Genomic DNA, 26,450 nt, shown 5'->3' with positions numbered 1-26,450 from the left:
AAGCTTAATAGATCACTGCCATATGATTGATACTGAGCGAAACTTTCTATGTGTTGCTGATGAATGGGTTTGGTTTTGCTGTGATCACTGAGCCGCTAGTCTTTTCCTGTTTCTGAGGTAACTTGATGACAGACTTCCTGAACCTTCTGTCAGCACCTTTTACAGTTATCAGAATCGGCTGCCAGTTTTTTTTTGATAAACTCAGCACACGATTTATGAGATTTCTTCATTACCACATCGTAAAGAACGTCAGTTGTATATTCTTAACTTACTGCCAACCACCAATCATTGGAGCTTGCCTCTGAACCCCTTCCACAAAAACAAAAGAGGTTTTAAAAGAAAAAGCATTCATCGCTCTGTTCTACATTTATTTTTCCCTTTCTTGGCTGCAGAAAATCTTTAAAGGCAAACAATTTACAGAAAGCCCCACCTAAAATGTTGATTTTGTTTCTCCCTCCCACAAGCCATCAAAACAAAATGGCATGAAATTCCATGATTCATTGAGATATTATTTCCTTTATGTTAAGAAATTAAGATGAAGGTAATCATTTAATGTCTCCAAGATCGGGCTTTAAAAGACTGACAGGAGTCCATAGTTTTGAGATTTTGGAAAAGAATAAGTTAGAGTAGGAAATGATGCAGTCTTGATGTCAGCACAGTGAGAATGCCGGGAGGAGGAAGGTGTCTAGGATATATTATCATTGTATTTAATTTACCAGTGAAGTTGGTTACTACAGCTGAGCTATTAAATGAAGTAAAATCAATTATTGTGGAGAAATAAAACTGAAGAGAAATAATCCAAAAAAAAAGACCATCAGAAAAATGAACAACACTTTCAAAAATCCCTTCTTCAAGGAATATTGGCAGAGCAGACTGGAAATCATTCAAAAAGCTATTTAAATGTAATGGGAAGATTAGATCTGTCAGTGAATTGAGATGAACAACAAGTGCTATTATAAATTGAAAAATCTATCTATGAAATAATCTACTGCAAGCTTTTAATGTTTCAAAGCGCATTAGATCCAAACACAGGTTTATTGCTATGCTGACGAGCCAAACAGCTAAGGTTTAGTTTAGATATTATCAACTCCACTTAACCCTATTGTGACCAAAATTAATCTCAAACCTAGGCAGCATGTTCTGTGGCTTCCCCTGCCCTTCAACAAAGTGTACTTTGATATAGTTTTATGTATATGTACCTACATCTCTTTGTGGGCTGTTTTTTTGTTTATTTGTGCCCTATTTGAATTTATGGGGAATTTCCAAACATCTTTTTATTGGCGCCAAATCTAAACAAAACAGGAGAAAAGCTAGGTTTGTCTTGTTTCCACTGAACCAATAAAATTGGAGAATTAGCTTCAATTTAGTTTTGGTTCAGTATCTTAAGGTCAATTTTTTAGCATGGCTGTTTAAAAAAAGTCTTACAATTTAATGTTAAGTATCTTAATGTCGTTCTTGATAATCAAGGTACAATAATTAGTCTCCGCAAATCATCCATAAGCAAAGTCTAATACAGTGATCTAGAACCTATGACAGGCAGTTTGAAATCATATAAAAGTTTAAAATGACTTAGTATGATAAGATGAAAATTTCTCTCTTAAACGTACTGAAACTTAGATGTGCAGCTTGAAAATTAACATTTTTAATCTTAGTAAATCTCTTCCTATGACAACAGCTGGGACTTGACATGCTGATATGACAAAGTCACCAATCGCAGAAAGTACAACATAGAATGAGACCCTTCAGGCCATCTAACTGTGTTGGTGCTAGAACTTCAGCTGGAGCCATCCACTCTAATTCTCTCCCCTTTTTCCTATATCCTTTTATATTCCACCATTTCAAATAAGTCTCCAGGTCCCTTTTTAAGTCACGTTATGGTCTTGGTCTTAAGAGTTACTCATAGTAAAGCATTCTCTGTTCTAATAATCTCCTTATTAGTAATATCTTATTACTTCCCCATCATTGTCCTAGTGGTTTACCCTCATATGAAATCATTTGCTTTTTAGGAACTTTTTTAAATCTCAACTTTAAAGTGCTTTGTGCCTCTAGATCATTCTGTTCATCTCACAAAGTGTTGAAATCCACCTTCTGCAGGGACACAGAATGGGTGGTAATGGATGAGCCACTTGTTCTAAACCTCACCCATTTCCCTTTCCATTGACTTCTAATGTGATCATGCTCATCACCACTAACCCTAATGGTGCCATTGCTCCTAATTCCAATATGTTGTCTGGATCGCTTGCCATGACCAAATCATGAACTGCCCTCATGTCTTCCCTGGCATAAGGACTGGTGAAACTGTCATGCATTTCATTTATCAAGTTGAACTCTGGGAATTCCCAAATTACATTTAGTTGATTGAAGTTGTCCATTAAAATAATCTTCCTGTTCTTACATACCCTTCTTATTTTTTCATGAAGCAGACTGCCTTCTTATACAGGCCTAGCATTCTATAATGTATCCATACTTTCTCTTTATCCTTTTCATGCAGAAGATGTCAGGTAAGAGTGAGTCTTTCCACCTCCCAGGGATCAGCATTTTTATCTTCCCTGTGTCCCTGCTTATAGGCTACACCACCTCCTTTCACGTCTGTTATATATTTTCTGAACATTTTGTATCATTGTATGTTGAACTCATCACCATCCTCTGGGGTTTAACATGTTTTTCATATTCCCACTCCTGCTATAAGTAATTTCCATTTCTGGTGTCTTATTACTAACACTTCTAGCATTCATTTTCTACACCTTTGTAGGCTTACCTCCTCTTTTGGCCCTCACTGTTTCTGATATCTGATAGGTGTATGGGTAACACTGAGGAAGAATGCAATGTAATAAAAGAAGAGAATAGAAAAGATGCAAACTGGGCAATGAAGTGGCAAATGAGCTTTAACTTAGATAAAAAGAAGTGTTGCACTTTGATAGGAAAAATAAGAATACCATCTACAGCTTAAAAATTATGAATTTGAATGGAGTAGAGGAGCAAATGGATCTAGGGATACAGGTGAACAAATTATTAAGAACAGCATCACAGGCCTGCAAAGCAATTTAATATGCTAACAAAGCATGAAGATTTATTTCTAAAGTGTAGAATTCTAAAGTAATGAAGTTATGTTGAACTTGTATAGGACCCTGGTCAGGCCATACTTAGGGCGGAATCGCCCATGCCCACTGGCATCGCATATGTTTTGTGGCGTGAGCGGACAATATGGCGAGAAGGTCAAAAATTGGTTTCACAACATAGTGAAACCAGTTTGAGATCGTCCGTTCTGCCCGCCAATGGCGGGCCACATTTCCTGCCAATGGATGTTGGGAACATCATTGTAATAAATATGCATGTCATTATATGCCCAGCCCGCCGGAATTATCACATCCCCAGTGGATCGCATGCCCACTTGTTTCACAACAGCTTATAAAAAGTGTGCACTTGGCAGGCTGCACTTTGAGGGGAACTCGGAGGTGAGTACGCAGTAGTGTTGGGGAGCGCTCTCACCCGGGATGCCTGTTGGACTTCAAGGTTGAGGTGCACTCAGGGGATGGAGTGTTCAAGGGCTGCCCTGTGGTTCAGGTGTGTTGTGGTGGGGGAAAGGGTCACCTTGCGGTTGAAGATAGTGCGTAAGCACATGCAGGGTGGGGTGGGCAAGTGAAGTGGCCACGCATAAGGGAAACCTTGTATAAAGTGACCGTTACTCTTCAGCCGAGGCAGTTCGGGTGCAGCTACATTGATGTGATTGGAGTTGGGCCTCTAGCTTCTCTGCCCACTCAAGCAACGCAGAGGCATCAAAGTGCTCCAGAGCTTTTCACCCCTCGGGCACAGACTACAAACTAATGAGCGTTTTAGTGGACTATACTGCTGACAAGCTTCTTTACATCTCTGATTGGGTCTCATCACTTTCATATATTCTCTATATTCTTGAGCGATTTGGTCGTATTTCAGATTTTAAAATTGTCACGAGACTACAGCTGGTGAACCAGCTGTATGCCTCATGGCTTAGAGAGAGTGAAGCCAATAGAGGAGAGGGCGATTGAGGTGCCTGGCTATGCAGAGGGAGGAGCAGCACCCTCTGTAAGAAAGAGCAGCTGGAGCTCCTGCACATGCTGCTGAAGAGCCACAGCAAGCCATCACTGGTCAGTGCCTAGCTGGACCCAGGGTCTATACATGCTGCATTTCATTCCTGCAGATGACCGAGAACCAGTGTCACTGAAGACTCCGAATGTCTAGGTCACATCTGCTAGCTACTGCAGGATTTGGCGCCAAGGGGACATGGAGGGCATCCACTGCCAGTGGCTGTGAAAGTGACTGCGGCACTCAATTTCTACACCAGTGGCTCCTTTCAGGACTCCACAAGTGACCTCTGGGGATATCACAATCCTCCACCAACAAATGCATCCATGAGGTCACAACTTCGCACACAACTTGGTGCATTTCGCCTGAGACCAGGACAGCCAGGATTTAAGATGCGATTGGATTTGCCCAGATCTCAGCTTTCCCAAATTTGCAGGGTTTGATCGACTGCACTCACGTGGCACTCAGCTCTCCATCTCAACACACGGTCAACTATGTCAATCGCAAGAGATTCCATTTGCTGAATGTGCAGCTGGTGTGCAAAGACCACAAACGCATCCTGCAGGTCTGCACACGGTTTCCAAGGAATGTCCCTGATTCCTACATTCTCAGTCGGTCACAGATCTTTGAAGTCTTCCAGGATCCACAGAAGCGGCAGGGATGGCTCCTTGGGGACAAGGGCTACCCGCAGAGGACGTGGCTGATGACACCTGTGTGGCAGCCTCAGACTGCAGCAGAGAGAAGGTATCACGAGGCTCATGCTGTAACTCACAACTTGGTGGAATACATCTTCGAAATTCTGAAAATGAGATTCCAGTGCCTGGAACAGTCTGGTGAAGCCCTGCAATATAATCCACAGAGGGTGTCACGCATCGTCGTCGTCTGCTGCACCTTTCACAACCTGGCACTGCAATGGGGAGAGGAGCTGGCTAGGAGGAGATGGAGGAGCTGGAGGTTTCCACCAATGAGGAGGACTCCGATGAGGGTGAGGAGGTCCTCGAAGGCAACAATGATGGGTATGAGGCCCTGGCATTGGCCAGATGAGGCTGGTGCACTAGAGAGGCCCTCATAGCTGCTAGATTTGTGTAGGATGATGACGACATGCAGTGAGGAGACACTATGGATCCTCACATTGCATCTGTGAATGTTTGACTCCAGTCTGGCTTATGACAATGCATATACCCCCTAGGAAATGCTCCTGTCATGTAGACGCAAAGGAGGATCCTGACGACATGCAGTCCACAGATCTTCACATAGCCTCTGTGAATGTCTGACTCTTGTCTGTCGGAGGGCAGCTCACTTGCAGTCTGTGGTCAGGGTCATATCATGAATATCCAGCCATGAAACTTTAAAAGCACCTAATCCTTTGTCTGCTTTCAGGAGCACAGCGTTACTAGTCACGAATGCTGAAGCGATGTGGGCCGGCCCCAACTTAAAGGCACTGAGAGACACAGAGAGAATGACGGAACTCTGTGGCACCTGCCCACGACATTCTGGCAGCAATGACGAGCACCATCGAGGTGCAGGCATCAGTAATGTGTCCAGGGAGAATGAGGCCGGACCATCACTTTGGTCTGAAGGCTGCACAAAGCACAGGGAAGAGGGCCTGGACTGAGACATCTGCCTCTATCTTGTGCAGAAAGGTTTCACATCTGAGTGACATGAACACTGCTTATCAGAACAAGAAGGGGTAGGTGGAGTGAAATTGAGCTGCTCCGCCCCCTCTCATGTACACACAGTTGGTGGCCAACTATAGCATCAGCGATTGAGTTCAGCCTGCGCAGCACTGCAGGAGCGACGTCCTGGACCAAGGCCTCCATGGCAGCCACCATCCTACCAGTGTTGACCTTGGTGCGTTGGCACGCCGGCACTATCACCTCAGCCTGAAGCCAGATGGACTCCTCCATTGTGTCTTGCAATCTGAGTGCAGCAGACATCCCTTCCTGATATTCCCTAGCTTACCTTTGCAGCTCCAGCAACTCTGAAACGACCAAGTCCAGAGGCTCGTCGTCTGACTCCAACTCAGCAAATTTCTGGCCTCCAGCAGTCCTCTGAGTGCTGGACACCTGGGAAGTCCCTGCCTCCCCCTTCTGTGGATCAGACAGTGCGATTTGCTCACCAGATTGTGATCCCAAGGCTACTCTAAAGGTAGATCCCACCGAGGTGTGTGTCTCTGCACTGGTGGAGGGTGTGGGTGAGCGCTGTGATGGGACTTCAAGGAGGGTGCCTTCAGATTCCTCTTCAGAGGTTTCTTCAGGGCATGATTGGAGGCCCTGGGTCATGGACTCTGTCGGCTGTTTGCCAGATGTGTCTGCGAAAGCAAGGAGAGAAAGTTAGTACATGGCAGTGGCCTGTGAAACAGGACACGTCACTCACACATGGTTGTCTGATGGATGTTGCACTGTTTCCTTCTCACCGCCAACTTCTCTGTCAGCACAGGAACAGTCCAGGTCCTCACTGACCAGCTGGATGGGTCTGTTTTCTAAGTACATGGGGACCTTGATTTCAGGCATTCCTCCACCAGTCTGCAACCTCTCCCTTCCTTGTCATGTGTCAATTTGTCCTGCATGATTAGAAATGGAGAGAGTGTAAGCAGGACACCTACCAGGCCAGATGATAAGTATGTCTGGCATGTGTGGGTGGTGAGTGGTCCCATGGATGGGATGAGGTCAATAAAGTTGCGTGTGAGAGAGTGAATGGTGATGTTCCTTGAGTGAGTGAGGGCCCTGTCGACATCTGATGGGTTTGTGAGTTCAGAGTGATGAGAAAAATGTGGCAGAACGGAGGAGATCAATCATCCTCTTGCTGTACTGGGCAGCTGTCCTCTTTTGAAGGGTGTTATCGCTGACCACCACTGCCTCCCAAACCAGATTAATGAGGTTGTTGCCCACCCTGTGGCCAGAGCCAGGGTACAAGATATCACAGTGCCTCCACTGCATCCAAACAGCACTCGAGGGACCAGTCATTGAACCTGGGAGCTGCAGTCCTTTTGCCTTTCACAGCCATGTCGTCTTTGCAGTAGCTGTGGGCTGGAAGCACTGAAAGGTGTGCGCATGGCTGGACTATAAATATGGCACCCAGCATGATGAAGCAGCGAGGTGATGGTGTGGCAGATGAATGGGAGCCTGCCTGCTGTGGAAATGTTGTGTTTCCTGGGAATGCATTATTAATGCAGCGGGATTGGGAGGATACACCGTGAAAAGCCGCCACTGCAGCCTACCACACTTAGCGCAAATCTGGGTCGATTCCGCCCTTAGTGTCATGGACAGTTCTGGTGTTAATACCTTAAAAAGGACAAAGAAGCACTTGAGGAGGTCCAAAAATGATTTACAAGGATTGTACCAGAATTGAGAGTTGACAGCTATCGGGAAAATTTGAAAAAATTTGACTTTTTCCTTTTAAAAAAAAAAAGGAAGACTTTGAGTTGATCTGATAGATGTTTTTAAAATTATATATGGCTTGAACAGGGTCGATGTGGAGGGAATGTTTCACTTCTGGAAGCATCCAAACATTGGGGCCTTAAATACAAGATAGTCATAAATAAGTCCAATAAGGAATTGAGGAGAAATTTCTTTACTCAGAGAGTGGTTAGAATGTGGAACTTGCTATCACAGAATTTAATTAAGGCAAATAACTTAGAAGCTTTCAGGGGGAAACCAGAAGAGTGCATTAGAAAAAAGAGAGGTGAGTTGGATGGAATGGGAGGAGATTTGTATGGACTATAAACACCAACACAGACTTGCTGGGCTGAATGGCCCGTTTCTGTGCTGAGTATTCTACGGAATTCTGGGTAACATGGTTCATGTATGTCTCTGATTTTTTTTAAATTTACCTTTTGGCTACCTTCTATTCTTTAGTCAATATCATTCAGCACCCAGTTTCTTGCCTATTCCATTCATCTTTCTAGTTAAAAATGATTCTCAATAACTGGTTCAACATTGCAAATTTGTTTATTTTTTTAGGTGCAGCCAATATCTCTTATTTTCCTGAAACTAATACAAATATATGAAAGTTGCATAATTATATTCATGTCTGCTTGCCTATTATTTACACCTTCAGTTCTTTTGATAAGCTTCTCTAATACAAATATGAAGAAGGGAACAGGGCTCCAAATTTCCTTGGGAAGTGGTCCAGATTCTTGTTCCAGTGGAAATTGCTCCAGAGATCAGGTTGTGCCAGGTGTCCACTGTTTCCAAAATACTCTAGCCTGCTTTACAAGGGGATAATTACATTGGGAGGGTAGAGCCTTCCTGCTTTCCTGGGTTAATCAGGACCTGGTACAGTGCAGGAGGAGGGAAAGCCCAGTGAGTTGAGGTGTACAGACCTCCATATGGGCCTAAGTTGATCCCACCACAGTCAAAAAACTGGCCTGGATCACCAAAGAAGGAACATGGCTAACCAGCCCTGCCCGATGCTGAGCAGGTGCCAGATTTTCCAACTGTTTGGGCAGGCTGGTGCAGGAGAGATGCCTCTAAGGGTGCAGGCACCTGCCTGTCCCATATAAATTAGTTATACACGGGGCAGCACTTTTCCCCCTGTCGGGGAGGTGTTGGGGGGGGTTGTGCGGGTGTGGGTGCGGGCAGGCGGATGTCGCCGTTTTATGTGGGCGGGTTAATTAAGGCCGACCCAGCATGATGTCCGACTGGAAGCGCTGTGCGCTACCTGTGCAGGTGGGGGTGTATTCCCCGAGCCGGGAGTGCGCTCTTTTGTGCATGCGCGTGTAAAAGCACACAGAGCTCCCTGAGGCAAAGTGCTCAAGTTTGAAAACTTTATTAAAGAGAGAAAAAAATATTCCTGACGTCCCCTCGTGTGACACTGTCCCATGAGCAGGGACAGGTCAATTACTTATATTTAAAAACTTTATACACATTTTAAATCCCTCATGAAACCTCATCCTGCCTGTGGATGAGGTTTCATGTTTTTTCTGAAGGCTGCCTAGGCTCTTCGCCTGCTCACCAACCTTAAGGTTGGATGGGCAGGTCTATTAATTGTGTTAATTACTTTTTTAAAGGCCTTAAGTGGCCTAACTGAAAATCTAAATGACGCGCGGTGACATCAGGATGCATGCCCGACGTCACTGCCCATCATTTTACGCATCGGCAAGTGGGGCCCGCCACCCCCCCCCCCCCCCCCCCCCCCCCCCCCCCCCCCAGCCAACAGGAAAATGCTGCCCACGATTAGATACATAACCCCACAAACTCTAGCAGTCAGCACAGGGGAGCACTAGTGGGAACAATCTTGACATAACTGTGAGGATTGCAGCCCACAGATTTTCAGGTTCCAGCCTGCCTTAGAAACCAAACAGATCAGATACATAGCACCCTGGGCCACATGGACATTTGTTTACTCCTACACTGCTACTGAAATTGGACATGCCTGTATTGCTAGATTGTCAGGAAAATCAGTTGTAGACATAACTCATGACACCGCTATGGAGATTTACTTTGAAGACACTATTAAAATGTCAAGGAGATCAAATGCACACACTATAGAATAAAATAATATTTTAAGACACTAAGCTGTCACTGTCAAAAAATTCACATGGTGTGAGGGAGATGCTGATCGTCTGCATGCTACCTACCAGTATGGTATTCACATGACTACATCCAGATAATGAGATATTGTGCATGCTTAGAAGGTTTAAAGAACAAGGAAAAATTCCATTACATCTTTCCAGTAGAGCAGTCTTTTCCAAGTCCATCCAATTTGGATATTATTGGATTTTTAATTCAGTTTTGGAGTTCACCAGTTGATCAGACACAAGGAGATTGGTGATATTGAAAAGGAACCCAATGTTTGATGAGAGGAAGTTACTTAATGTTCTTCATCATGATTTAATCAGACTTCATCAGCAACTTCCTCTCATGAAGAGTTTGAAGTCATTTGGTCAGGAGTTAGCTCACAGATGGAATCTGGTTAGAAAAACAGTACTGTAACATAAATCTCCATTTCTAACATATCTTGCAAGGCAAAAAGAATTGCTGGGGGTGCTTTCAAGCTTTGTGTTGGAGCACTAATTCTGAGAGCCACAGAGTAAAGAGCAACTTCTCCACACAAGAGAAAGGTCATGCCTAATGGACTCTCATACTTCCTGGTGACCAGCTACAGGAATTATTCATGATATTCTGGGAGTACACCTATTCCTTCAGCAGCAGAGGTGTATAGGTCTGGCGGACCAAAGGAATAACAAAACAAGAAAATTAAATAAAAAAGAAAACTTTTAAAAATACGGAAAAAAGTATTTGTCAATTTTACTTGTGATAAAATTGCCTTTTACTGCTTTAGTTCAGACTACTGCGCATTAAGAATTGTGCGGTTTTAAAGTGAGATTGTTGGCAGGTATGATCCTGGACATCCTAGTAAGGGCAGGAAACACAGGAATGAACATTAATGTCATCACTGTGCATCAGTCACAACAAATTTCAAAATAGTTAAACAAGAAACCTGACCCAAACAAACATATTATCATACAAGCCATTAATGCATTTGCTACCTTAACAGAGGCATTAACATGTCTATTTTACACAGTTTGGGGCCTTTTAACTTTTTTACTGGTACTGTAAATGGGGAGATATTGGATCAACTGCCCGTTGCACATCTGTCCTGATTTTCATCTCTAATGGTGTCACATTTCAATAGCAGTCCAGGAGAGAATGTTTGATCTCCTTTTGGCCCAGGGAACTACGTATATTTCAGATGAGGCAATAAGCTGAGGCTCCTTTCCCCTCTCCCCTCTTAGCTGGATGTAAAAGATCCCATGGCACTATTTTGAAGAGGGTTAGAGTTTCTCCAAGGGTCCTGGCCAATACTTAGCACTCAACCAACAATAGCACAGGCACGATGAGCCAAATGGCCTCCTTCTGAACCATTAATTTTCTAAGTTTCTGACAGCAACCTGCATTCATATAGCACCTTTTAAATTGGAAAACATTCCAAGGTGTTTTAAACAGGACTTGACACCAAACCACACAAGGAAGTATTAGAACAGGTAACCAAAAGCTTGGTTTTTAGGATGATCTTTATAAAGAAAAGAGGTAGAGAGGCAGAGATGGTTAAGAAAGGAATCCTAGTGCTTCAGGTTCAGACAGCTGAAGGCATGAACACCAGCGGGAGAGCGTTAAAAATCAGGGTTATGCAAGAGGCCAGAATTGGAGGGGCCCATGCACCAGAGAGGCAATACACCATGCGGGACTCATGATGATGGTCACATGAGGAGCACTGAATTATTGAATCTCCACTTGTTTGTGTGTTATTTTTGCATAACGTAATTTGGAGATTGAAATGTAATTGGAGTTTTGATAATCCAGAAGGCGCAGGGTTCTTTAAATCATAGATCACCCACAATGATCACCCACACCCTCTTCTGCTCTGAGAATATGGAAGATATTTCAATGCAAATCTTTCCTTTTAGAAAACTAATGGTGAATGACTTCAAGCAATGCCATTGCTATTATTGCAAGGCAGAAAAATTATATCTGTGAGACACTTCTTTAAGTGTGACCCAATTATGATCTCATCTATTCTCATTATGGCTAATGAGCAATGGAATATCACAACCTCCTGCAGCTCCAACAAAGGCCAGGGACATCCCTCAACCCCCATTGTGCTTTATATCTGCCAGGAAGGAAACAGGAAGTCACAAAACCCACATCCTCATGCCAGCTGGAGAGCTGCATTGACAGAGGCCTGACAGTGGATCTCCTATGGACCTCACAGCTGAAAACCAGACAAGATAAACTATGGTAAAAGATTAAAGAGTAATTAGCCCTCAAATGAGTGGTAGGATTCTCAATTTGACCTGGCTGGCATCCTTCCATCTGTGAGAGATGATGGAAATGCAGCCTCAGAACTTTGGTGAGGATGGATGAGATTATCTACTGCACTCCTTTTGATGGCTGCACAAGTCGATTCTAGAAAGACAATGTCTGCCACAAGTGCCACAGATGAAGCTGCCTCTTGCTGGTGGTGTGGGATGATCACTGCTGATGCCTTGTTTACAGGGCGGGCATCTGTTTTGAAGATTCTGAAATCACGTCATCATGGTGGCAAAACCTTGCCCGCAGCTGGTGTAGCCATTTGCATGAATCGTTAACTAGAGTTTCCCACTTGTTGTGATTGATGTTGAGGGCTTTCATGTCTCTTGTGACAGCGTCCTGGAATCAGAGCTCTGGGTGCCCTGCTGGTCTCTTGGCACAAGCTGCTTCCCCGTATAGCATATCCTTGGGGTTGCAGCCATCTTCCTTCCTGTGCACATGCAAGTCAGTGAAGCCTTCTTTGCTTGATTAGCGTCAGCCTACTTGACATGTTTACCCTAGAAAGAACTGTTTTATTGGTGACTTTGTCTTTCCAATGTGATGCTGAAAATGAGTCGTAGACATCGGAGATGGAAGTTATTGAGCTTTTTTTCTTGATGAGTGTAAGGTATTCAAGCTTTGCTGCCATACAGAAATATTCTGAGCATACAGGTCTTGTAGATAAACATTTTGGGTCTGCAGGTCAGTTTGTTGTTTTCCCATGCATATTTTGTTAGTTGATGGTTGCCTTACCAATGCGTGTACTGAGCTCTTTGTCAAGAGAGAGGCTGTCTGTCACCGTAGATTACAGGTGGCAGAATTTGCTGACTGCTTCCAGTGTTTGATCACAGGTATAGACACACCACTCTGTTGTATAATTCAATTAAGCCGCAAGACAATAAAATGTACTTTTCACGTCAAACCATCCGATGTTTGGACATGTTTAAAAAAATGCCAAAATTCTTTCAAATTGTTAATAACAATAATATGAAAAAATGAGAAATTATTGGAACGGTATGCAGCCTTAGAACAGGCCTGGCGAAGAATCTGCACCAGAATAACCTTTTTTATCCTTACAGATACTGAAGGACCCACTGTCTGTTTCAGATCTAATGTGTTGTCTTTCTTTTTATTTTTGACCTCGGTAGGGCTCCATAGGAGTCACTGGTGTTCCTGGCTTCCAAGGAGAAAAGGTGAGCATCCGCGCACTCACCCTTAACATTATCCATGCAGTGTTATCCACCCTGTTAAGAGGAATTCTACAGAGAGCCCACTGTAGCAGCTTCGAGGACATGTAGTGTACAATCGATTATGGTGCACCTTTCCCAAACCAGTAGACTGCTGCAATGTTATCATTTGCCTCCCAAATCAGGACGAATTGCATTACCTGCTTTGATATAATAGTCAAAGTATTTGGTCATTTTAATTAATGGAGCAGTAATCGAGGCATTGGCTGTGACAGTGAATCAAATGTTTTGTCCTTGTATCTGTGACCTGGGTTTGTGTTCAGTCCACTCCTGTGCATTGCCCGTGAGAATTCTTTGTGGTATTAGCAGTCACAATTCCACATGCCCATATCAGAATGTGCCTTTAATCAAGCAATAGTTGACTAGTTTGATTTGCATAATCCTGTCTTGCTGTATCAGACTTTATGATGCTGTCACCGTATAAAATGTAGAAAAAACATTCTATTCTCCTATACTGTACATCCAAACGTCTCTGATCTTGGACACGGGCTGTCTTGGTACAGATAGACCAAAGACTGTTTCCCTTGTGTCTACCCTTTGCTGTTATTGGAATTTTCTTTATGTCCTTGAAGATGTTACAGTGGGCTCTCTGTAGAATTCCTCTTAACAGGATTGTCTGTTTCCCAAAATAAAGGTAGAAACCCAAGTCACTTTAAGCTTACAGTAGTAGGAGTGATATTCCTCATGAGCTGGGAACAGATAATAATGGGAGAGACCACAAGACACACAGATCCAAAAAATGAACCATGATGTGCTTCCTATTACTTTGGTAATAAGCAAGAAGGAAAGTTGAGAGTTATACTTTCTGTAAAAAGGACTGCCACGAGCAGCATCTTAAAAAGTATAGCAAAAGGGTAGAATATTCTGAATTTGCGCCTATGCTAAAACAAGGCCTCTAGGCAAGATTCCCTGTCACCATTGTATACTTAGAAAAAATAACCCCCTAATGTTTACAGGCCTGGTCACAGAGCAGCTGCATTTATTTTAATAGATGCAAGCCCTACTAACTGGCCTGTGAGCCAACCTATAGCTGCTCAACTCCATAAGGAACTCTGCCAACTGAGCGTAGAAGTGTATACCCAGCTAGTAGTGCCTATTTTTCAGGAAAAGTTCTAGAAATGGTGCAATTCCCAGATATTATTTTGATATGTTCATGGGATGTGGGTGTCACTTATTGCCCATCCCAAATTTGCAAATTTGGCAATGATTTCAGCGATATGAAATCACTGATAGCTTCATCAGTTCCACAAATAGAGTTGGCAAATGCAAATCCAGCTAAATAAATGTTAAATAAGACAAATTACAGAATTTATATGTTCCTGTCCTAACAAATGAGATGATTAAGTGATTGAATCAAAGGGGTCAAGCTGGGATGCACCAGAATGATCTTATTCCAGGAAGCAATGTTGATGAGTGGACAGTTACAAAAACAATGTTTATTATGAAAAAATGTTGAAGCTGAACAATTGGCAGTGGTTTTAGCCATACAATAATTTCCTTCAACGGATCAAGGTTAAACCGTTCAGATAAAAGCAAAATACTGCAGATGCTGGAAATCTGAAGTAAAAACAAAGTGCTGGAAATCCACCACAGGTCTGGCAGCATGTGCGGAGAGAGAAACAGAGCTAACGTTTCGAGTTGAATGTGACTCTCCTTTTGAAGAAGAGTCATATTTGGCTTGAAACATTAACTCTGCTTCTATCTCCATAGAGGTAAAATCATTATTATGGTAGCCTCAATGGATTCTGTTTTCAATATAACTGAAGATGTAGTTGTTTTTACTTTTTTGGATGTGTCCGCTTGTATTTTAGTTTGGAGTAATGAGGCAATAGCTTAAACACAAGCTTCCGCTGATCAAATGTGATTTCAGTTTTTAAGAGGTACTTTTGCTACTTCAACCTATTGTCTGTATGAATCTCATGCCTTTTAATGTAGTGAAAAACATACTGTCTTACTTCCATTTATTCCAAAACCTATGACAATCTGATGAGATTTAGTAGCAATAGCAATTCATTCCCCCCTTTCCTTTGTTTTGGTAAGTTTTCCTTTCAATTCTTCTTAATTAAATTTAAAAGCAACAGTTTCAGAATTCAGTTCTTAAATAATAATTCTATCCCATTCATTTTCTCTAAGGAACCAAAGGAAATTTACAACACAGGAGGCTACTCAGCCCATTGTATCTGCACTGGCACTTTGCTAGCGCAATCTAAAATTAATCACACTGCCCCACTATCTCCCTCTTTACTTATGTAACTGTGGAGGTTTCCAAGTCATTTCAAGCGTCATCTGGAACACTTTGTGCAGGATTTTAAACTGAACAAACAGCGGCACCATCAGTGGGTCAAGAACCCACTGGACACTTCAGCGTCTTTGCATTAGATCTTTAACTGAGCCATGGCATTAGCATCTCCTCTGAGTTCGCCGACCAATCTGGGAGGGCAGGCAGGATCACACACTGGGTCCATCAAAGGAAGGATTTCTATATAAAGAAGCCATGGCGTGGGTTACAATGGCTCATCTACATATGGATTTTTGAGGCTGCAGCAACCACATGAATGGAGAGAAGAGCTGGGAAGGCTGCTCCCTGGGTCTCTAACTCTTACCTGCAGGTCCTGCTGTGGGATCTGAGGGTCTGTAGTGAGGTGATCTTTCTCAAGGATGGGAAGTAGAGGACAACTTCTCCAACCAAGCAGACATGGATGGAAGTGGCCAAGGAAGTCAGCAGCCAAAGTATGGTCCCTCCAATCTGGAGACAATTCATCAAAAGGATTCAGAACCTCAGGGGGGCATGAAAGGTCAGTGTCAGGTACTCATACCCTGAGTTTCCTGGCATTCTACTGCACCACACTCCTCAGAACAACACATCTTAATATTTCATGCTTAATATTAAGGATACAAAGTGTTCAGAAAAAGTAAGGAAGGAAAATGGGAGATGGGTGGCAGTACTGATTTATGGAAGACAGTGTAATATTTGAAAGAGAGGATGCTCTTGAAGAGGAAGGACAGAATCCATTTGGTTAGAGCTGAGGAGCAAGGGATGTATGGTCACAGTAGTGGGATTGTTCTGTAGGCATCCAAATAGTGGCAGAGAGAGAGGTGGAAATCTGCAGGGAAATCACAGAGATGTACAAGAACTATAGAGTGATGATATTTGGGGACTTTAATTACCCAAAAATCAATTAGGATAATGTTAGAATAAAGGGTAAGGAGGGGAAGCAATTCCTGAAATGTGTTCAGGAGAACTTCCTTCACCAGTTTGTTCTTCCAAAAAGGAAGGAGGCTTTACTGGATCTGGTGCTGGAGAATAAGGAAGGCCAAGTGTCTGTGGGGAACACTTGGATAAGAGTGATCATCTATCATGAATTTTGGATTAGTGATGGAGAAGAACAAGTAACAATCTAAAGTAGAATGTCTAAGTTGGAAAAGCTTTATCTTCACTGGAATGAGAGGGGTTCTAACCAGGGTAAAATGCAACCAATGATTGACAGGAAAAACTGTAACAGAACAGTGGATGATCTTTAAGGAGGAGATGTTTCGGGTTAAGTACGTTCCAACAAGGGTGAAAGATAGGGGAACCAAAACCAGGGCTCCTTTGATGATGAGGATGATGGAGGGAAATATGATGGAATAATGGAGTGTATGATGTAAGTTAGGTGAATCCTTCAAGCCAAATACAATAAGTGGAGAGGGGAAATTAAGCGAAAAATAAGACTGGCAGAGAGAGAAGCTCAGAATAGAATGGCAGTTAACATAAAAGGGAACCCAGAAATCTTGTACTGGCATGTAAATAGTGAGTGGTAATAAGGGGCAGGGTGAACCTATAGGAATAAAAAGAGAGGTATATGTTTAGAGGCATAAGACAAGAATAGAATACTTAATGAGTACTTTGTATTAGTGTTTACTAAGGAAATGAATGCTGCAAAATATTAGTAGAAGAGGAACTGGATGTGGTAAAAATTGATGTACTGGAATAGCTGGAATGCTTAGAATATAAGTCGCCTGATCCAAATGGCTTGTATCCCACGTGCTAAAGGAAGTGAGAGCGGAGACTGCAGAAGGGCTTGCCATGATCTTCAAATCTTTCCCAAACACAAGGGAGGTGCTAGAAACTTGGAAAGTGGCAAATGTAACACCCCTATTCAAGAAGGAGTATGAGGACATTTCTAGTAACTACAGGCAAGTTAGTTTGACATCAGTGGTTGGTTAGGTTTCAAAACAATAATCAAGGGAAAAAAATTAACAGGCACTTGGAGAGGGTTGAGTTAATTAATGATTTGTAAAAGGCAAATTGTGTTTGACTAATCTAATTGAATTGTTTGATAAAGTAACAGAAGGTTGATGAAGGGAATATGGTGGATGTTGTCCATATGAATTTTAAGAAAGCGTTTGATGATTAAGTACCATGTAAAAGGCTGGTTAACAAAATTGAGGCTTATGGAAAAGGAGAGAAAGGGTCCAATTGGATAAAAAATATGCCTTAAGGACAGGAAACAGCAGGTCGTGATAAATAGTTACTAATCAGACTGGAGGATGGTAGACAGTGGTGTTCTCCAAGAGTTAGTGCTTGGACCATTCGTTTAAAACTTGAATATTGAAATACAGAGTAGAATCACAAAATTTGCCTATGATACCAAATTTGGAGGTGTGGTAAACAGTGAGGATGTTACAAATTGACTCTTGCAGGAAATAGATAGGCTAGCAGGATAGGCAGACAAGTGACAGATGGAATTTCATGCAGGGATGTGTGATGTGATGCATTTTGACAGAAGGGATAAGGAGAGGCAATATAGACATAATGACAGCATTCTAAAGAAGGGGCAGGGGCAGAAGGAACTGAGTGGCTATGCACCTGTCTTCAAAGGTGGCAGAACGTATTGAGAGAGTGGTTATCAAAGCATATGGGTTCTTGGACTTCACAAAAGCAACTTTTATGAAGGTATGGTTAGGCCACAACTAAAGTGTTACATCTGGTTCTGATCATCTGACGTTAGGAACGATGTGAGAGTCCTTGAGACGGTGCAAAGGAAATTTACCAAAATGTTTCTAGGGTCAAGGATGTCACAGACTGGCTGCAGAACATTCCTCTGAGGGAGGGTGAACAGCCAGAGGCCGTGGTCCACATCAGTATTAATGACATAGGTAGGAAAGGGGATGAGGTCCTGAAAGCAGATTTTAAGGAGCTAGGAAGGAGATTAAAAAGCAGGACCTCAAAAGCAGTAATTTCAGGATTACTCCCAGTGCCATTTGTTAGTGAGCATAGGAAAAGGAGGTAAAAACAAAAAAACTGCGGATGCTGAAAATCCAAAACAAAAACAGAATTACCTGGAAAAACTCAGCAGGTCTGGCAGCATCGGCGGAGAAGAAAAGAGTTGACGTTTCGAGTCCTCATGACCCTTCGACAGAACTTGCGTTCGAGTCCAAGAAAGAGTTGAAATATAAGCTGGTTTAAGGTGTGTGTGTGGGGGGGCGGAGAGATAGAGAGGTGGAGGGGGGGTGTGGTTGTAGGGACAAACAAGCAGTGATAGAAGCAGCTCATCAAAAGATGTCAACGACAATAGTACAATAGAACACATAGGTGTTAAAATTAAAGTTGGTGATATTATCTAAACGAATGTGCTAATTAAGAATGGATGGTAGGGCACTCAAGGTATAGCTCTAGTGGGGTTTTTTTTTTATTTATATAATGGAAATAGGTGGGAAAAGGAAAATCTTTATAATTTATTGGGGAAAAAAAGGGAAGGGGGAAACAGAAAGGGGGTGGGGATGGGGGAGGGAGCTTACGACCTAAAGTTGTTGAATTCAATATTCAGTCCGGACTGAATATTGAATTCAACAACTTTAGGTCGTAAGCTCCCTCCCCCATCCCCACCCCCTTTCTGTTTCCCCCTTCCCTTTTTTTTCCCAATAAATTATAAAGATTTTCCTTTTCCCACCTATTTCCATTATATAAATAAAAAAAAAACCCCACTAGAGCTATACCTTGAGTGCCCTACCATCCATTCTTAATTAGCACATTCGTTTAGATAATATCACCAACTTTAATTTTAACACCTATGTGTTCTATTGTACTATTGTCGTTGACATCTTTTGATGAGCTGCTTCTATCACTGCTTGTTTGTCCCTACAACCACACCCCCCCTCCACCTCTCTATCTCTCCGCCCCCCCACACACACACCTTAAACCAGCTTATATTTCAACTCTTTCTTGGACTCGAACGCAAGTTCTGTCGAAGGGTCATGAGGACTCGAAACGTCAACTCTTTTCTTCTCCGCCGATGCTGCCAGACCTGCTGAGTTTTTCCAGGTAATTCTGTTTTTGTATAGGAAAAGGAGGATTGGGCATCAGACGTGGCTAGGAAACTGGCGTAGGAGGGGGGGCATCAGGTTTATGAGGCACTGGGACCTGTACAAGATGGATGGGTTGCATTTTAGCAAGACTAATATCCTCGCAGGGACATTTGCTACTGCTGTTGGGGTGGGTTTAAACTAGATTGACAGGGGGATGGGAACAATAGAGGGAGCTCTGATTGGAGGGAAACAAAACTGGTAACAGGAAATAGAGAAGTGGTAAGTGAAATTAGAAGACAGATGGAGCAGAATCAAGTATCAAATAGGATCCGAATACAGAATAATGTTAAAAAGACAGAATTAAAGGCATTCTCTCTGAATGCATGTAACATTCGCAGCAAAGTCGATGATTTGAAGGTACAAATTGAGGTAAATGGGTATGATTTAGTTGCCATTACAGAGATGTAGCTACAGGGTGACCAGGCTTGGGAACTGAATATCCAAAGATATTCATCATTTAGGAAGGATGGGCAAAAAAGAAAATGGAGGTGGGGCAGCGCTCTTAATAAAGGATGAGATTATTACATTAGTAAGAGAGCATCTTAGATGGAAGGATCAAGAAGTAGAATCAGTTTGGGTGGAGCTAAGAAACAGGAAGGGGCAGCAAACATTGATGAGAGTTGTTTATAGGCCACAAAACTGTAGTACTGATGTTGGGCTTGATTTAATTCAGGAAATTAGAGATGCATGTAACATGGGTAATACAGTAATAACGGACGACCTCAATTTACATAAAAACTGGGTAAACCTAATCAGCACTAATACTGTGGGAGATGACTTCCTGGAGTGTGTACAAGATGAGTTTCTGGAGCAGTACGTTGAAGAACCAACTAGCTACTTTAGATTTGAGCTACTTTAGATTTAGTGTTATGTAATGAGAAAGGATTAATTAATAACCTTATTGTAAAGGAGCCTTTGAGTAATAGTGGCATAATATGATAGAATTTCACATTAAGTTTGAATGTGACATAGTTCATTCTGAAACTAGGGTCTTAAATCTGAACAAGGGAGACTATAAAGGTATGAAGGGCAAGTTGGCTATTGTGGATTGGGAAAATACACTAAAAGATTTGACGGTAGACAGGCAATGGCTAGTATTTAAAGAAGTACTACATGGTTTACAACAGATATACATTCCTTTAAGGCACAAACACCCAATGGGAAAGGTAAATCAACCGTGGTTATCAAAAGAAGTTAAAAATTGCATTAGATTAAAGGAAATGGCTTATAAGGATGCCAGAAAAAGTAGTAAGCCTGAGGATTGGGAGCAATTTAGAACCCAGCAAAGGAAGACCAAGAAATTGCTAAAAAAAAAATGGGAATATAAATGGAAGCTAGTGAGAAACATACAGGGGGTATGGACTGAGAATTGGTTAGCAAACAGAAAGCAGAGAGTAGGAATTTACGGGTTTTTCTCAAGATGGCAGAATGTTACTAGTGGGGTATTGCAAGGATCAGTGCTAGGTCCACAGCTGATCACAATCTGTATAAATGATCTTGATGTGGGGACCAATTGTATTATTTCCAAATTTGCTGATGACACAAAACTAAGTGGGAATGTAAGTTATGAGAAGAATGCAAGGAGGCTTCAAGCAGACTTGGACAGGCTAAGTGAATGGGCAAGAACATGGCAGATGGACTATAATGCGAATAAGTGTTAATAACTAATTTAACTAACTAATAACTATTTTGGTAGAAAAAAACAGAAAGACAGAATATTCCTTAAATGGTGAGAGGCTGGGAAGTGTTAGTGTCCAAAAGGACCTGGGTGTCCATGTTCACGAGTCATTAAAAACTAGCAAGCAAATGCAACAATCAGTAAGGAAGGCAAATGGCATGTTAAAGGTGTCTTGTTACAATTGTATAGAGCCTTGGTGAGACCGCACCTGGAGTATTGTGCACAGTTTTGGTCTCCTTATCTAAGGAAGCATATACTTGCCATAGAGGGAGTGCAATGAAGGTTCGCCAGACTAATCCATGGGATGACAGGATTGTCTTCTGAGGAGAGATTGAAGAAACTAGGCCTGTATTCTCTAGAGTTTCGAAGAATGAGAGGTGATCTCTTTGAAACTTACAAAATTCTTACAGGGCGTGATGGGGTGGATGCAGATAGGATGTTTCCCCAAACTGGTGAGTCTAGAACCAGGAGCATAATCTCAGGATAAGGGATAGGTCATTTAAGACTGAGATGAGCAGGAATTTCTTCACTCAGAGGTGGTGAATCTTTGGAATTCTCTACTCCAGAGGGCTGTGGAAGCTCAATCTTTGAGAATGTTCAAGACAGAGACCAATAGATTTCTGGAGAATAATGACATCAAAGGATATGGAGATAGTATGGGCCAGTGGTATTGAGGTAGATAATCAGCCATGGCTCGATGGGCTGAATGGCCTATACTCCTGTACCTATGTTCCTACAAGGTTAGGTTGGAGAAGCTAGGGTTGTTCTCCTTGGAAAAAAGGAAATTGATGGGAGATTTGATATGACAGGTTTCGATAAGGTGGACCAAGAAAGGCTGTGCCCAATAACTGATGGTACAAGGATTAGGAATCACAAATTTACGGTTTTAGACAAGAGATTCAGAGAGATTGTGAGGAAAAACTTTTTTACGCAGTGAGTCATACTGACCTTTAACTCCCTGTCTACAAAGTTCATGCAGGCAGAGACACTTCAAGAGAAAATTGGATTGTCGCCTGAAGGAAAATAAACTTACAAAACAAAGAGCCGGAGGGAATGGGACTGACTGGATTGCTGTACAGGGAGCTGACCTGAACTCAGTCTGAATGGCCTCCTGTGCTGTTATGACTCTATAACCTTGCAGCTCCAGTCACTCCCTTCTCTCCAGACATCTCCTCACATTCCCATCTGAAAAGTAAACACTCAAACTCACCCTCACACTATTGCCCTCTTGCACCCATGCCTCAAAGTCACCCTCCAGAAATGTTGTCTTTGCCTCCTCACAAGCTATTACAAACACTCGTAACTCTCTGCTTTCTCTCCTCGAAGGAGAAGAGAGCACAATACCTTGGAGAGAGGCAGAGACCCAGATATGGAGGGCAGCGCACCAGTGACGAGCACCTTGACAGCTACTGGCAATGCTTGCCCTCCTGGGAGGGATGTCTTGTTCCAAGAAGCTACAGATGTCAGCAGTGACCTGCCATGAGAATCTGAGTCTCCTAAGGCACCAGTGCTCAGATATGTCAAGAGAGCTGATCCTCTGCCTGCAGACCCTGTGTTGGGGGTCTCGCCTCCTTCCAGCTGGATCTGATGTCTGTCTCCTCTGCCTGTGGAGCGGCATGTGGCTGAGGTGAAGGCAGCTGTTGCTGGTGTTTCTCCTTTGTTGTTGTTGTTGTGGTGTTGCTGCTCCTGTTGCTGTTCATCAGAACTGGTAAGTAAAGCTGCATAAAATGATCCCATGCCACTGTGAAGGGTGGCTGCACGGAAGCGTAGCTGAAGGTGAAATACAACATAGGTGAAGTGTCTTCCAAGCACTGAACGCACTCTCTGTGCTGTGAACTGTAGCCTCTCAGTTGGCTATGGCTGGAGTTGATCAGCTTCATTTATCAATTTTCATTTATCAGCCTGTTAGTTTCACTGAAGAAGCACTTTCTGCTGTACACTCACCCAATTAACCCTGATGAGTTGCTGAAAGCACATGAAATAAGTCGCTGGATGTTAAAACCAGAATCCTTAATTGCCTACTGGAATATTTAAATTCCTTACCAGACAGCTATCTGGTTAGTTCCCTGCTCACCTTTAAATCTGCCTGGGTGAAACCCAGAAGAGGGTGAGATGATGTCAGGATCCTGACCCATCGTCAATTTGAGGATTTAACTCCCCACACGCACCTGAACCTGTCTTCCCTGGACTGGGAAAACTCCATCCTTGGCGTTTGTTTGTAAGGTTTCTAACCCTTCTTTGCTCAATATTCTCCCTGCAGTGTTATAACCATTAAGCATGGGGTGAGGAAGGACATGCACAAACTTTTCTTCCACTGGTATTTTTGTTCCCAATGAACTGGGCAAACATTGAATGAACCTTCATTTTGGTAAATTCTGTAGCAGGGAGAGCATTCCAAACTCAAACTCAAAGATGAACTCAAGTCCATGAAAAGGAATGATCTCTCAGAAAGGAAGATTTCATGAATAAAAACAGAAATGGATGTCATAAAGATATATCTGGTACCCCAGATACTGTGAATAGGATTAACAAAATGCCAGGTCAAACTTGAAGGATGTACTGTTTATATGCCTCCCATTCTCTGAAAGCGATTAATGATTTTCTCTCACTGGGTCAATTAATAACAATAGTCTACCTTTGTATAGAACTCGTCACGTAAAGGAATATCGCAGGGCACTTTAGAAATAGGAGAGCCTGACAATTCTTTAAAATACTGTTTTAGCTGTATGAATGTTGTGCTTCTGAGTTTAGAGGTGGGCAAAAGTTGGTGATTCATGTGGACAAGTGCAGACAAGTAAGCAAGTGTTTTACCAGATCCAGTCTGTGCAATTCCAACCTTGCCCCTGCCACTAAGTACAACAGGCTGTTGGTCTGTGAAATTCTGCTGCATTAGAACATTCAATACACATGTTGGAAAACTTGCTTCAACCAAGTTGAAAATTGGTTTAGGACACTCATGTCCTTTTACTGTGATTTCTTTGTTTTTCTGTATTGTTCATTCAGGATGTAATGCAGCAAAAATCTATATTCATTTTCCTATTTTTCTCACCCAATCTTTTTTTCCCAGGGCGAATCTGGGAAGGATGGTGATCCAGGCCCCAAGGTAAATCTTTAACAATTCTTAATTCCTACAAATGCTGTGCCCAGAAAATGTCATTGGCCCAAAAGTATCAATTGTTCACAATACAATGAACACATGATGCTGATAAAGGTCAGCTCCACTGACAGCAACTTGCGGTCGCCAATTCTAACAAAATGTTTAATGGCAGCTAAATAATAAAATTAATAAAATTCTGATGTCTTCACCTTCTGATTGGAATAACTTGGCTCTGATAGTATTATGGGTCATGAACTCAGAAATGAGGTTGCTCCATCTTCAAAACAGTCTACTTTGAAAGCACGTCAATATTAATAACAAATGTGTTAATACATTTAAATGGAATTCCTTTCACTAGCATTTTAATCAAAGTATTAACCCTTTTGATGCCTTTTTTAAAATGTACAGACAAAGAAAACTTAAAGCCTTCATTAAATAATGTTGCATAGTGAAATTCCAACTCCAGATGTTGTTGTTTACTATATTTTCAATGGTTTTCCAAAGTAGAAGAAAATACTTAGAAAAAAGGGATGTATATTAATTTACTTTTTCAGATAAAATGTAGATTACTCACTTTGTAACCTGGGGTAATTAACTTATTTATTTGGGTAAATATTAACTCATGGAGGCTGGATTAAAAACATAGGATTTTTAGGAATGTTAAATAAAAACAGAAAGTTGCTAGTTACATTCAGCACACTGATGAAAAGTTTCATCCAATTTATTAATTTGCCTTTCATTTTCAGAAGTGAATCAGTGTTCTCTGCCTTTACTATTTTCATTGCAGATTTACCAAATCTGATGTTTTGTTTTGTTTTTATAAATCTTTATTATAACATTAGTGGTTTTGTGTATTCTTCCATTTTCATAATGCTGTCTCTGCTAACCTGTGATGTGACAGAAGTCACTCAGCCTCACATTTAAGCTGACTAAAGGCTGCTGGTTACTCAAAACTGCCTGCTGGACATCTGAGTGCCTAGAGCGCTGTAAAAAACCAACTTAAAAAGCCTCATTGTGTAAATTGTGTGGCAAATATTTTAATTCGCTTGGAATATTCTGAGAAATAACTGTTGATTAAAATACATTATGTTATAGTACATTTGCAGGAGTTGGGGTTTTTGCCAGTGCTGTGCATTATACACACAGCACAACAGATTGACAAGATAGGAATTCTGGCTCACAACTCTCAGTACTGTGTAGTATATTTTTGCCTTTATCATTTGAGTATTAAGCACCACCTGTGCAAAAGGGGGAGGCAATGGTGTAGTGGTATTGTTGCTGGACTACTAATCCAGAGACCCAGGGGTAATTCTCTGGGGACCAGGGTTCGAATCCGACCACGGCAGAATTCAATAAAAATCTGGAATTAAAAGTCTAATGATGACCATTGTCAATTGTTGTAAAAACCCATCTGGTTCACTAATGAAAGAAATCTGTCATCCTTACCTAATCTCATGTGCCTCTTCAATGCCCTCTGAAATGGCCTAGCAAGCCACTCAGTTATAACAAAGTCACAAACAAGGAATGAAACCGAATAGACCACCCAGCATCGACCTAGGCATCAGAAACAACAACGGCAATTGCAGTCCTGTTGCCCTCTGCAAAGTCCTCCTTACTAACATCAGGGGGCTAGTTCCAAAACTGGGAGAGCTGTCTCACAGACTAGTCAAGCAACAGCCTGACATAGTCATCCTCACAGAATCATACCTTACAGGTAATGTCCCAGACACCACCATCACCATCCCTGGGTACATCCAGACCCAGCAGAGGTGGCGGCACAGTGGTATCCTGGGAGTCCTCAACATCGACTCCGGACTTGGCATCAGGTCAAACCTGGGCTAATTACCATGTACCACCCTCCCTCATCTGATGAATCAGTACTCCTCCATGTTGAACATCAATTGGAGGAAGCAGTGAGGGTGGCAAGGGTACAGAATGCACTCTGGGTGGGGGACTTCAATGTCCATCATGAAGAACACCACTGGCCGAGTCCTAAATGACATAGCTGCTAAACTGGGTCTGCGGCAGGTGGTGAGGGAACAAACAAGAGAGGAAAAAAGTACTTGACCTCATCCTCACCAACCTGCCTGCTGCAGGTGCATCTGTCCATCATGATATCGGTAGGAGTGACCACCGCACAGCCTTTGTGGAGTTGAAGTCCTGCCTTCACATTGAGGATACCCTCCATCTTGTTGTGTGGCACTACCACCATGCTAAATGGGATA

At 42.3% G+C, this 26,450-nt stretch overlaps 1 protein-coding gene across 1 annotated transcript in view; it reads left to right on the top strand.

Annotated features, from left to right (window-relative positions):
- LOC121274566 (collagen alpha-1(XXV) chain) overlaps positions 1–26,450 on the top strand; it is a 161,765-nt gene that overhangs the window by 5,080 nt on the left and 130,235 nt on the right. The window contains exons 5-6 of the mRNA XM_041181932.1: positions 13,004–13,048; positions 24,196–24,231. Coding sequence (XP_041037866.1) covers positions 13,004–13,048; positions 24,196–24,231 — 81 coding nt within the window. The remainder of the gene's footprint in view (positions 1–13,003; positions 13,049–24,195; positions 24,232–26,450) is intronic.

The sequence above is a fragment of the Carcharodon carcharias genome, chromosome 1 (assembly GCF_017639515.1).
Source record: "Carcharodon carcharias isolate sCarCar2 chromosome 1, sCarCar2.pri, whole genome shotgun sequence".
Classification (NCBI taxonomy): Eukaryota; Metazoa; Chordata; class Chondrichthyes; order Lamniformes; family Lamnidae; genus Carcharodon; species Carcharodon carcharias.
This window is presented reverse-complemented; position numbering and strand designations above follow the sequence as displayed.